Raw genomic sequence first — 12506 nt, forward strand, 5'->3', positions numbered from 1 at the left:
CCCCCCCCCCCCCCCCCCCCCCAAGTCACATACGCTGACTACCGAGATGAGAAGAATTTCTGTTCACTAATATGAATGTGTTTCCTAAAACATCAGTTCTTTTTTTTCTTTTTTTTTCATTAAGCTGTTTCCCACTTCTTACAGGATGTAAATAGAAATAATAGAGTGTATCTATACTGACCATTCTACTTTAAAAATGATGGGGTCTCATAATAAAAGCCAACTGTACATTTTTGAACTGCTCATAATGTTTGTTTTGTCGCACAGACAGACACATCATGAGAACAGAGTATTAATTCGTATTAATTTAATCAGGGAAATGGTTTAAAGATACATTAAAGAACACATCTTCAGAGTAAATAAGACGCTGCAGTGTATTCCCAACGTATCATGAGAAACTGAATTGAAATGTTGCAGACAGAAATCAGGAGTTAACCACAATACAAAACCCACATCAGAATAGTAGTGAATGTTCCATCCCTCGACCTTTATATAGCACTGAAGAGTGATATCTGTAAAAATGTGAGTTTTTACAAACAGGTAAGAGAAGAAAGGAAGTGAAATCACAGTTATATGTAAAGAAAAAGTCTGGCATTATTCCACATTTTTCTTATTGTCAACAAATCCCATTAATGGACCAAAATGAACATGTTAGTCCTTTTCTCAAGACTTTCTTGCTTCTTTATTTGGTCGGTGACACTCAGACGTGAGACCATTCGGTCAAACCAAAGATGGGGTCACAATCATAGATTTCCAAAAACAGCTGGGCACTGTATAGTTTTTAGAAAACTTTAGTCAAACAGGAGTGACCGGTGCATTTGTTGGGGACTATTTTCAGCTGTGGATCACTACACATGTAATACATATTGAACCATTGAGGGATTAGAGCAGCAGGACGGTGTATGTTATTGACTCAAAACAAACTACAGTGCCCATGTTCTTTGTTATGAAGGCACATGTCGCATATATGCAACAATGTGGCTCATCGATGTGTTTCTAATAGCTTTGGGGAATAATAAAAATAAATGTGAAAAATAATAGATATGGCTTTGGTTACACAACCAATACTTGTTGTTAGGATGAACTCATTGTTGGTTTTGGTCTTTTTGTGGGATTTGTTGACAGTAAGAAACATGTAGACTATCACAAGCCTCATCCTTCAGGGGAAATAAGGAGGAGAGGTCCCTGTTTATTGTTAAATATCAGGAGAAGCAGACAACATTTCACAGGAGGACACAAATGTTTTGGAAGAGCTTGTCTCAGACCGTTGGATACAACCTCCATGGCAACGCTGCCTCTCCCTCTCCATGCATAATTATTGCTTTGAATTTATGCCATTTCATTGCAAAATCCATTGGAACAATCTATTGAGAACTCACCAAATAAAAGCCCTCATGTATGAGACTAATTGAACACAGACAATGGAGAGAGGAGTGAATGAAAGCTCATTGAGCACAGCGAACAAACATTTAAATTAGATCACATCAGTACAAAACTGTTTTGTGTATATCTTCACTTTGTGGTTTTATACATGTAGCTGGAGGGGGACAAATCTGTGGATATAATAACAGACCACACAATCGGACGATGGGGCGATTTAGTAATAGATGAAGATTTGGGGGGAAAGCCTTGGTGGGGAGGAGAGTTTCAGTTGCATTTGCTCATGCAGAGCAACAGCTCCATGCGCAGAGCGATGCGTGTGTGCCATCCGAGGGGGAGGATGCGGATGTAGCGCGCCACGATGGGCGGCCGCAGCAGGTTCTGCACTGACGAGGAGCGGTCAGAATTTCCATAAAACACCTGAGAGAGAAAGAGAGAGAGAGAGAGAGAGAGAGAGAGGAGTGAAAGGTCAGCATGGTTTCATTTAGACAGACACTAATACAGACTAAATATAGTGCTTTTTACATTAAAGTTACTACAGTTACCATTCATAATTTCAATAATGATTATAATGTAAGGCTGCAGCAAATATTTATTGATTCATCAATGACTTATTAAATCTATAACCCATCAGAAAATAGTGAAGAAATCACATTTTCAAATTGCTTGTTTTGTCAGAGCAACAGGCCAAAACCAAACGAGTTTTTATTCACAATAATGTAAATAAAAAAGAAGCCTTTTATTCTCACTTTTGAGAAGCTGGAACCAGCAAATGTTTGGCCTTTTATGCTTGATTAATGACTTTAACAATTTTTTCTGATTGTTGTTCAATAAAACATATTTAAAACATGTTCAACATTTGAAAAATCTATTATAATAGCAATATATTCATTTCGTAACTGTTCAAGCCATCATTAACGAGATGATAACAGATTTCCATTAGATTTCAGGTCAGTGGTGACCGACATGTCAAGCTTCACAATTTGTTTGTGCCACGTATACTCCACAGTTTTTTGACTGGGTTCAACTGACCCTGTTGTTTCCAGTTTGGTCTTTGTAATAGATCCAGTTGAGTTTTTCGTCAGTGCGGTACTGAATGCTGTACTTGGTGATCCACTCCTCAGCGTCACAGCGGCCCTGAGTGAGGATCCCCGACACCACCATCACCTCCCTCAGGTCAATCTGCACCCACTGATTGCTGTCCTGGAACTTAGACAGCCAGGCACAGCTGGAGGAGAAACACAAACACTGGACGTAATGCAGCAGTTTGGCTGCTTTACAACACATGCACACATGGTTCAGTTTGACTTGCTGATATTCTCTTAAAGCAGGTAACATAGATGTGTGTAAGGGTGCATAACTAGAGCTGGTTAGATTCCCTTTCTCCCAGCAGACATTTTGACTTGGCATAGAGAAAGCACAGGTGTTACTGATAACATTAACTACGGCTCCCATTCAGGTGTCCCAGTAAGTCATGACAGTGTGATGGAAGTATTGTCGTACATGTGCGTATGTATATATTTCTTATATTCACTCTTTTTATTTATATTTTGTGGAGGCTTTCATTCTTAACATTATTATCTATTTATTCACCCCTTTTGTACAAAAAAATATACAGAGTTAAAGTTTCTCTTCATGCATTTATTTTCACAATAAATTAACACCAGGCTAAAACAAACACCTGTGTTTTGCTGCCTTCTCTGGTTGAAAAGTACTCGGTTACACCTGTAACCACGCCCAATAGTGATGTCATGGGGTCTTGAAGTACACCTGTACACCGCTCCAGGCAGGTGAGAAGCCAAGCAGAAGAACCACTGGAGGTCAGCAAACACTTGGTTTCCAGGGATGATTAAGATAGCTAATATGCATACATATTCTGTAGCCTGATGGAGAGCAGTCAGACACCATTGTCGGTAAATGGAGCCGCACTGTTAACATCAAAATCAGCCATTTATGTGTTTTTCCCACACTAACTGGCATCTAGTAAGTCTCTTGATCGCTGACGACACAGAGATACCTGGTGATAGGTCCTTATTCGATTGGCTCACGAGCCTTGTTAGGAGCTGCCACCAAACCTCAGATAGCTTTCACAGAGATAAACAAACATTTTGGACCCGTCAGTATTTCTAAAATGAATAATTTACAATCATAATACTTTTTTTTAGGAAAAGCGATAATCTTATTCGTCCACTTTCTAAAATCTGAGCATATATTATTTTTGATAAATATTTGTCTATATACTGTATATCTATATATATACATCAATGTTATCAATAGAACCTTAAATATTCAAGGAGAAAAACAGAAAGCCTTCAACACTTCGCATAACAGCTCCTCAGAGTCAGCAGTTTATTGAGCATATATATTCTTGCACTGCCCACCTTATTTGTATCTTAATGTTTTTAAGCGAGAGCATATTGGCATGTCAACCTTTGATTTTACATCATGAGACACGGGTTTTAATCTCTCTCTTTGACTGCATTTTTTCTGACACTGTTCCTAACAGATGGCTAGTGCCCGACATTTGTTTATTAGGGTTACAACAGTCGACCATCTCGGCCAAAAACATTTTTGTGAGTTCAAATTCAAACAAATATAGCTTTTGGCAATCTCAGCATTCACTGATGGAGATTAAAAATACATGCAGCTATATAACCGTGCACTTTTTGTTTACAATTTGAAAATAGGACATTTTTTTGTGGAGAGAAAGGTTTACACTTTAGCGTGTACCCACCCGAAGCCCTGAGTGTTGAGCCGGGCCTTGCTCGGGAGCCACGAGGAGAACCAGCCGGTGTACTGGTCCTGGTTGGAGCAGGTGATCTGGTCTGGACTCACCAATCCGGCCTCGAAGCCCAGAGGCTTGTGGTACGGACACTCTGCAGGAGGATCAGAGACAAAGTTATAAAACAGAGGTCTTACTTTAATCTCTTTTGCATTTCAGTTGACGACATTTCCAGGTCACCACCCCGTTAGAAGGAGAACACAAACATGTCTGCCAACAGCTAAGCAGTAAAACACGGAGATGTGAGCAGCAAATGATCATCACTATAAGCCTCTCTAGGTGCTTATTTCTCCATCCCTCCATCCTCACCCCTGCCCACTCCCATCCTCACACCCTCCTGCTTCCAGAGCCCCCGTCGTTAGCAGACCCAGTGTGACCCATATCCCATCCTAAAAGCCTGCAATTTAATTCTCCACAGTGAGAGATCAGCGATGTCCATTAGGGCGGCAGGCGGACAGATGGCCATGTTCTACCCTCGACAACTTTAGCGCCGTGTTGCTCCCATGTTTTGATCTGTCAATCTGCCGTATCACTTCCAAAAACACACCAGAGCAAGTCCTTTGTTGACTTAGTAAATACACATTATAAACGCATGAATGGGAGAGATGAGGGAGCTGGACATGAATGAGTTTTTTTCTCCCTAAAGTTTCAGAAATAACATCAGCTGTGTGATACATGGAGCAGAAACCTGCTGCGCTTTTGTTTACTACTGGCTTAAGCCTATCTGGCACAGGGTCACATCCTATCTAATCCCCAACGCATACAGCAGCAGCAGCAGCAGCAGCAGCGTCTGTGTGAGTCAGGAGATAAGTGTTTACATAACAGTAATGCCGGTGACTCCATAGTCGGCCCTAATGTATTTCAAGAGTGGAATAAAACATATTCTGATGCCTGAATTAATGGGAAAACCGAGTGGTGCGGCACGATGGATTGAGTTGGAATAAAGTCGGAGGCCGTGCAGGAAAAGTCTGTCTCACTCATCATTTATCATCACCGGGTCCACGTCGTGGTAATTGCCGGTTTCTGCGATTGTGCGATCGGCAGAGTCTCCTATGAGCACCGTAATCTGAGCATCACGATCTGAGATCTACCGTACTTCTTTCTCCTCTCCGTCCCCGGTTGCCATGTCAATTGTGGCTCAGTTGACACACATTGACGAACTGAGGGAAACACGTTCACTGCACATCAGCTCTGCCTTTCTCTTCTCATCGAGCCTGACATGATTCAAGTCTCATCTTTATATCTCAGGCCTTATGAGGATGCCGTCGGGGCTTTCTGTTTGTGTTTGTTTTTTTGCTTCGCGGGAGATCTCAAAAACAAGTTTGCAGATTTGACAGAGATTTGGTGGAAAGTTAAACCTCAGATTTCCATCTGCTGATAAATATGATGTGAACAGCTACTAATGGATCATTTTGTCAACGGCTGTTTCCAAGCTCAAGAACGAATGAAAAAAACAATCTGCCAAATATTGTGTGTATTTTGATGCAGACCACATTTTCATCATCTTCTCTAATGATGTCCAGCGGAGCATGTCCACCCCTGTGGTGTCAAATCTGGAGTCTAATGCACTCGTGCATGCACACATGCACATATGGAGATTCTCCTACTCTCTGTCTCTATCGCACACATTACATCTCTCCATCCATCTGCATTGTAGATGATTCATGGATTATTGATTACTTGATCTACAGGACTTTAACCAGCAGCTGCGTTGATAGTCTATTATTTGCTTAATTTGAATATGTGCAGTTTAACTATTTATATCCTGGTAAATTTACTTTCTTTGGATTTCATAACCCAAACAAAAATATTCATCGGATTCACAGAAATTAAAGAAAATCGTCAGTTGCAGACCTATTGTATTGTTCACTAGATTTCCAGCAGGATAAAAAGTCAGATGTACAGCGTATGATTCTCGTCCTCGTCCACTCTCTCCGTCAGCTTTGTGTGTTCATTATCTGAATCAAACACTGACATCGCAATTAAGTCCTTGTTACAAGTACTATTATTAGTTTAATGATTCAATTTCATCATCTAATCAACAAAAGTCACTTAATTAGTAGATCAAAGAGTGGCCTCATTAGAAATTAGAAAATTTGTGCTCGGTGTGCAGTAAAGTGCACATGTGATGTGAAATTCATCAGGAATGGTGAAAACAAAATGAACGGGTATATTTCTACGACAGTCACAGGCTACTGGCACAAAACGAAACAGTGTTTCTTCAGAGAGAGCACGGTATAGATGGTTCTTACCTGGCATGCAGTCCACCCCTCGCACCATGGAAGAGCCGGTCCCGATGGAGGAAAACTCAGTCGGGGACTCACCCCCTTCACAATCACATTTGCAAGACCTGCTGGTCCACGTCTCAGACACTTCCGCCTTGCACAAACACACACAAACAAAATTTAATAGATGCAATCCAAAGTAGTGTCATCAGAAATGCCAAAAATATTTGCATAATAAATACCACTATCTTATAATACAGCTGGTTTGCAAAAAAGAATGTAAAAAGAATAATTTTAATGGATGAGTGAAAAGACAATGATGCAGCAAAGAGACTGAACCTTATAATGTGTCATCTCAGTAGATTTCCAGTGATTTAAATAAAAATAAAAATCAATTGACCAAAGTCAACTGTAGAGAGGTTGCTACATTTCAAAATGAGATGTCTCTGGTGTGGCCGATCTAAAAGTGTTTAAAAAACAACAACTCTGAGCTACATATTTTGCAAACACTGCTGATTTTAACACTCTCTACGTGTTCAGTCATCTCTGACATTAATCTGAGTTTTTTTCGTACCTCCTGAGCATGAATGCTGATGAACACTGTTCAGGCAGATGGACAGAAAGAAGAAAAAAAAGACTGTTAGGACACAGTAGTCACCCACTCTAGCAAACAAAATCTGTGCATCAGTCTGTCAATTTAACCACATTAAGAATAGGCAAATAAACACAACACAGACACAGAGAATCAAGTATAGTGTCACCAAGGAAAACCTGCATGATAATCTACAGGATGATTGAGGAAATCTGATATATTTTTCAAATTCTCAGTTAGGAAGTAGTTTGTCCTTTGACACCTGAGTTTCAGAGGTTTTCTTCAGCATATTGTCCAGTTTGAGGTGATTTAACTCCTTCAAAGACTGCTGATGTTACAATTCTAAATCACACAGTTCATGGGTTCACAACTCAATAGCAGCACAAGGTGAAAAAGAATGAAGTCGTACCGTTAGCTCCCAGAAGCAGGGCCAGCAGGAAATGATGCACGTAGAGAGCCATCTTCCAACCTGCTCCGAACCAGAGGACACCGACTGTAGACTGAGCAGCCGAGCCACCAGCAGTGATAGAGAGGCTGGATTACAATAATCCACAGGACACTAATGGCCTTACCTAATGCCTTATCTGACAAAGCCCCTCCTACAGCCGTTCAGCCACCACCATAAACGACCACCATACATTCTGGAAATTACTGCACAGCCACAGATGTCAAGTCAAAAATCCTGCAGCAAAAAACAAAAGCCAGTGAGGTCAATGTGACAGATTTGGGTTGTGTGTGCGTGTGCGTGAGAGAGTGAGAGTGTGTGTGTGTGTGTGTGTGTGTGTGTGTGTGTGTGTGCTGGAGGGCGGTGATGGCTTATGCTGGGCCTTGTGATCCATATAATTGACCAGAAGGTCGACTTGTATGTAATGCATTTGCATTATCACATTAATTATAATATTTAAGAAAGAAAGAAAGTACAAGAATTGTATATTATTAAATGTATATAATTTAAATGTATTTAAAAATAATGATACAATTAGAGCCCAACTGATAAGGCAGCTGATATTAGCTTTCACTTATATATATTGTTATATGTTGGCCAATACTGTGTTTAGAAACACTGACAAGTTCATTTTTCAACTGTAAGAGTCCCACTCAGAACACATATTGCCAAATTTAAAAAAATTCCAAAATGCTTGTTTATCTTATTTGTTTATGTAAAAAAAGATCATATCAGCTGATATTGTTATCAGATTATTTTTTAACTCATTATGAAAATCATTACTGTTGAAAAAGAAAAAGAAAATAATTGAATTATTGGATAGTCAAATGAATATTAGACACCATTAAAACAAACAAAAAAGTTGACCTAAGAACAAAATCTGCAAATATTTCAACATCCCAACTTAACTCGAGTAAATATACAAACTTACAGCTGAAAGTTTCTAATTATACTGTGAAATGAGAGAAAAGCCGGCAAAAAATTCAAACATAAATGAACAGTTTGGCCTCTCTATGAGTTTATTTCTCTGGTCATAAGAATTGTGATATGCAATGAGGGAAAAGCCTAAATGTGGAGTTTTTTTCCCTTCAGAATAACAAAATAAATGTATTCACAAGATGTAATCACATATTCCATCATCTCAACAATAAGACCACACACAGCATTCAAAAGTTGTAAAGCCGTCTCAACTCTCACTGAGGGTTTCACAGCCTGCCAGGTGAACGTAATCAAGCCTAATTAAGCAAAGCTGTCTTCAATTTGTGTTCATCAAAACATCCTTTTCACTCCTCACACACTCTCTTCTGTCATGCCCTCATGCCTGATGGCTTTTTGAAAAAGCTGCTGTAAATCTCATCAGTTGATTTCTTTTTGCAAGCGTTAAGGCTGAAGAGGCAAAATGAAGGCTCGTGTCCGAACCCCGCGCAGGATTCCTCTACAAACAAAGAAAAGGACTCGAGGTCACTCGGGTCTCATCTACAGAGGTCATAAAGAGGTAAGAACTGCAGCACACGCGGTGACTTGCATGGACGTGTGGTGCTTAAAAATTGGCATAACATTCTTGTGTTTCGTGGGATGATTTTGAATATTACAGAAGGTTTAAAAAAAAAAAAAAAGAAATCATGTCTTTCCAAGTAGACTATGCAGGTTGCAGTAAGTAAGATCATGAAAAGAGTTAAGTGCATCCCACCTGAAACTTTCATCTCTTCTGCAGGCCAGTCCGGCTGGGATGAGGACTCCAGACTTCTTGGCCAGTCGGCTCAGTTTCCCCAAACCAGTCCTGCTCAGACTGGTGAGCTCAGAAGCTTCCCGGCTGTCCAAAACCAACAGACTAAAAGTGATCACTCTGCGGGAGATCAGTGCTGCTGTCACACTCGTACAACAGAGGATTCATACGAGAGCTGCTGCATGAAGAGTTGGAAAATGTTGATATTTTACTAACTTTTATCATTAAAGAATTTTTATTTTTTAATCTGTTGCCTTCTATGCAAGTATTGCATGCTCATGTCAGTAAGTACAATTACATTGAATACTCTACAAGCAGTAAGTTACAGGTGATCATTTATGGAAGATTGTTGATGCCAAATCGGTTGTTCAATTTAACAGGGTGTAGGGAAACTTAGGGATGGGTTTTGAATGCAAATTCCTTATTTATGGAACATGCTGAAATACTGTTCTCCTTGGTTGCATTTTTAGCTCGCAGTTTATTCAGATGAAGATGGACTTTCACCTTCAGTTCAGATCCAGTAAGCTAAATGTCAGCTCTGCATTCAAAACGTACAACTGCAGAATGTTTTAACCAAGCAGCTCATGATCATTTCTTAACCAACCAAGTAGGTTTGTTGACTAAACTTTCTAACGATCATCTGGTTGTATAGAAGTCTCATGAGAAAATGATGCGGATTATGACTTGCTTTATTACCTCAGTAAACATCAGTTTATGGTCTCAATTGCTAGTTTAAAGTCTTCAATACAGAATGTTCATTTAGTAAAGTGTGGTCCATATTAGAGTAAAATTGGACATAAAGCAGGTTGTGCTTTCACAACTCCAAAAAATAGTTGCGGATATCTTAAACCTCATGCCTAGTCCGTAATGTTGTGTATTACGTTACTTATGTGCAGCTTCCCATTGGCCCAACAAAGCATTTGAACAGTTTATTCACTCACACACTTCGCCAGAATCCCTTTTACTTTTCTTTTTTTTCCGTCTCATCCTCCACAATAAAAGCACCAGAAACGTACACAGGAACACTGCTTCATAGAGAGCTCTCAATTTAATAGCTTACAACAGTGCTGACACGTGGCCAAACTTACCGGAGGGGCAACCGGAGGGTGGGCAATAGGAAATACTACGGCAAGCTTCCTCGAGGACACCGCAGGTCGGGGTGGCGTTGTTGGCGTATGAGAGCAGTGCAGAGCTGCGGTCATTAGCTAGCCAGTAGGGCACGCTCACATTTACAAGCGTGCACTGAAACGTGTGGCCGACTCGGCTATGTAAACGAAGCAAGTAGTATCTCGGAGAACAACACACACTGAGCGACATGGGCTTCATTCTCTGCTCAGGTTTACTTGACTCCACTGTATCATTACAAAGAAAATATTGATTTGCTGCTGTCTTACTGCCTGGATACCTACATGAGGCACAGAAACGATTGATGAAATGAGTCATGGTGGAAATGAGTTGATGAATATTTGCAGAGGTGGGCTATTTTCAGGAGGAACAGCTGACTGGCTCTCCATCCTGTGATGCGTCTGTGCTATAAATCCACCTGATGCCTCCGCCTCCTCGGTGCGCTCTCGTCTCCTCCAGCTTCAGCAGCAGCAGCAGCTCCTGCAGCGTCCGCATCTTCTCTGGAAACACTTTCACCGCCAATATTATCCTTCCTTTTGAACTCAAACCTCCTCTCAGCCGTCATTTGGAGGACGCGTATAGAGCGAAACATTGTGGTCGCAGCTTCGATGCGAGTATTTATTTATTTATTTTTTTTGTGCATCACATGGATTACGCGTCCCATTCATGATTTCCGGATCGTGTGGATACAAGCGGCAGGTAGGAACAATAAAACAAACACTGTGATGATTTACTTGCGCCGGATGCGTAAAATGATCACGTCGTTGGAATATGATGCGCAATGAGCAACCTTTCCCGTTTTGATTTGTCCTCATGGCTGCGTTATTGCATCATGCGTTGTGAGGTTTTTAATTCGAAGCATAATGTTGCACATTTGTTGATCATCGGTCAATTGGGACCGATGATCAATGGGTCAGAGGTGACCCAACGTCAGACACTTTTCCAGAACATTCTCTCTGAAGTGAACCCTGCTGCTGTGATGTGAGACTGGATAAAGTGTTTCTAGGAATTTAGGAAACTTTTAATAAACGAATGAGTGAAACCCAGTTCTCCCATTTAGACAACCACTGACTGATGATGACATATTACTTTTTAGGTCTCATGGCAGCAGTCGCATGCCACCAGCCAGATGTGACCCAGCTTTGGAAAAACTGATTGATGTGACCCCCAGGACCTCCTTGTTGGACATCATGGGATGCGGCACCTCCGTTGCTACGGAGACACAAGGGAAAATATTAGAGACCGGTAAGGATGCTTTGCAGGTGTAGCTGCCATTAGGGTTCAGGACTGACACATATTTTCCTTCCCCGTCAGCGGGAACATTTGACACTCGTGTGTGTTGCCCGGGGAGAGGTGTGAAGAAACCACTTTGGCATCACATTAGAGCAGGCATGTTGGTACAGACCAGCTGAGCACAAATATTCCATACCTGTCGGATACTAATTGGAGTGCAAGCTTAGAAATAACTTCGATGAGGCTTTTATGATAATTGATGGAAGGGGATGAAGTGTAACTTATGTGTTTGTGTCCTTACAGACTTTCAGTGGCTTTTGTTTTTAGATTCTACAAATCACATTTAAAGCCTACATGCAGTCTGACACAGTAGAAATCCTCAGTCCAGATGGAAAACAAACAAAATAGTCGATTAATCGAATGTCAGAAAACTGTTTTGATAGTTGATTTATCATTTCAGTCAATTTCTTTTTTTAGCAAAAATGGGCCAAAAATCTTGCCAATGTTTGTAGTATTCGATGATGAAAATAGTCTTTAGTTGCTGTGCTTTTTGTGCGTTGTTGGCTCGTTGATCCTGTCTGTGAAGCATTATGTAACATTATTTCATTTGTGCTCTTTAAACAGTGTATTATTAGCAGTAGTGTTATGGTTCAGTTTTACGCATCTCAATGTCACATCATGCAGAATGAATCTGATGGTAATTAATTTTTGCGGGAGTAATTTTTCCTCAGACTTGTTGCATGCACACACACACACACACACACGCACGCACACACACACACACACACACACACACACACCAGATGTTTGACAGATGGTGCTTTTCTTTCTTCACAGTCTGCTTTCTCTCTTTAATGAGTGCTGTTTCTCTTGAAAGCTCTTTTAATTTGCGTAGCTTTTCCAGTCCCACTGTTGCTCATGACCTCCCCTGTGTCTTGTTATCGCTCCCACTGTGTGTGTGTGTGTGTGTGTGTGTGTGTGTGTGTGTGTGTGTGTGT

At 40.7% G+C, this 12506-nt stretch overlaps 2 protein-coding genes across 2 annotated transcripts in view; one reads left to right on the forward strand and one right to left on the reverse strand.

The window, feature by feature from the left end:
* Window positions 1–306: 306 nt before the first annotated feature.
* rs1a (retinoschisin 1a) lies at window positions 307–9250 on the reverse strand. Its single transcript, XM_031846558.1, has 7 exons — window positions 9115–9250; window positions 7389–7661; window positions 6962–6987; window positions 6415–6541; window positions 4115–4256; window positions 2413–2608; window positions 307–1800 (listed from the first exon to the last, which is right to left on the reverse strand). Exons 2-7 carry the CDS (start codon window positions 7438–7440, stop codon window positions 1648–1650), a joined length of 696 nt encoding a protein of 231 aa, XP_031702418.1. The 5' UTR covers window positions 7441–7661; window positions 9115–9250; the 3' UTR covers window positions 307–1647.
* Window positions 9251–10506: 1256 nt separating this feature from the next.
* The window catches only part of ppef1 (protein phosphatase, EF-hand calcium binding domain 1), an 8660-nt gene continuing 6660 nt past the window's right edge, over window positions 10507–12506 (forward strand). Inside the window, exons 1-2 of the mRNA XM_031846861.1 lie at window positions 10507–10974; window positions 11372–11520. Of these exons, the coding sequence (XP_031702721.1) occupies window positions 11391–11520 (130 nt within the window). The 5' untranslated portion in view covers window positions 10507–10974; window positions 11372–11390. The remainder of the gene's footprint in view (window positions 10975–11371; window positions 11521–12506) is intronic.

This window comes from Anarrhichthys ocellatus, unplaced genomic scaffold, assembly GCF_004355925.1.
Source record: "Anarrhichthys ocellatus isolate YVR2014 unplaced genomic scaffold, GSC_Weel_1.0 scaffold6, whole genome shotgun sequence".
In the NCBI taxonomy this organism is placed as follows: domain Eukaryota; kingdom Metazoa; phylum Chordata; class Actinopteri; order Perciformes; family Anarhichadidae; genus Anarrhichthys; species Anarrhichthys ocellatus.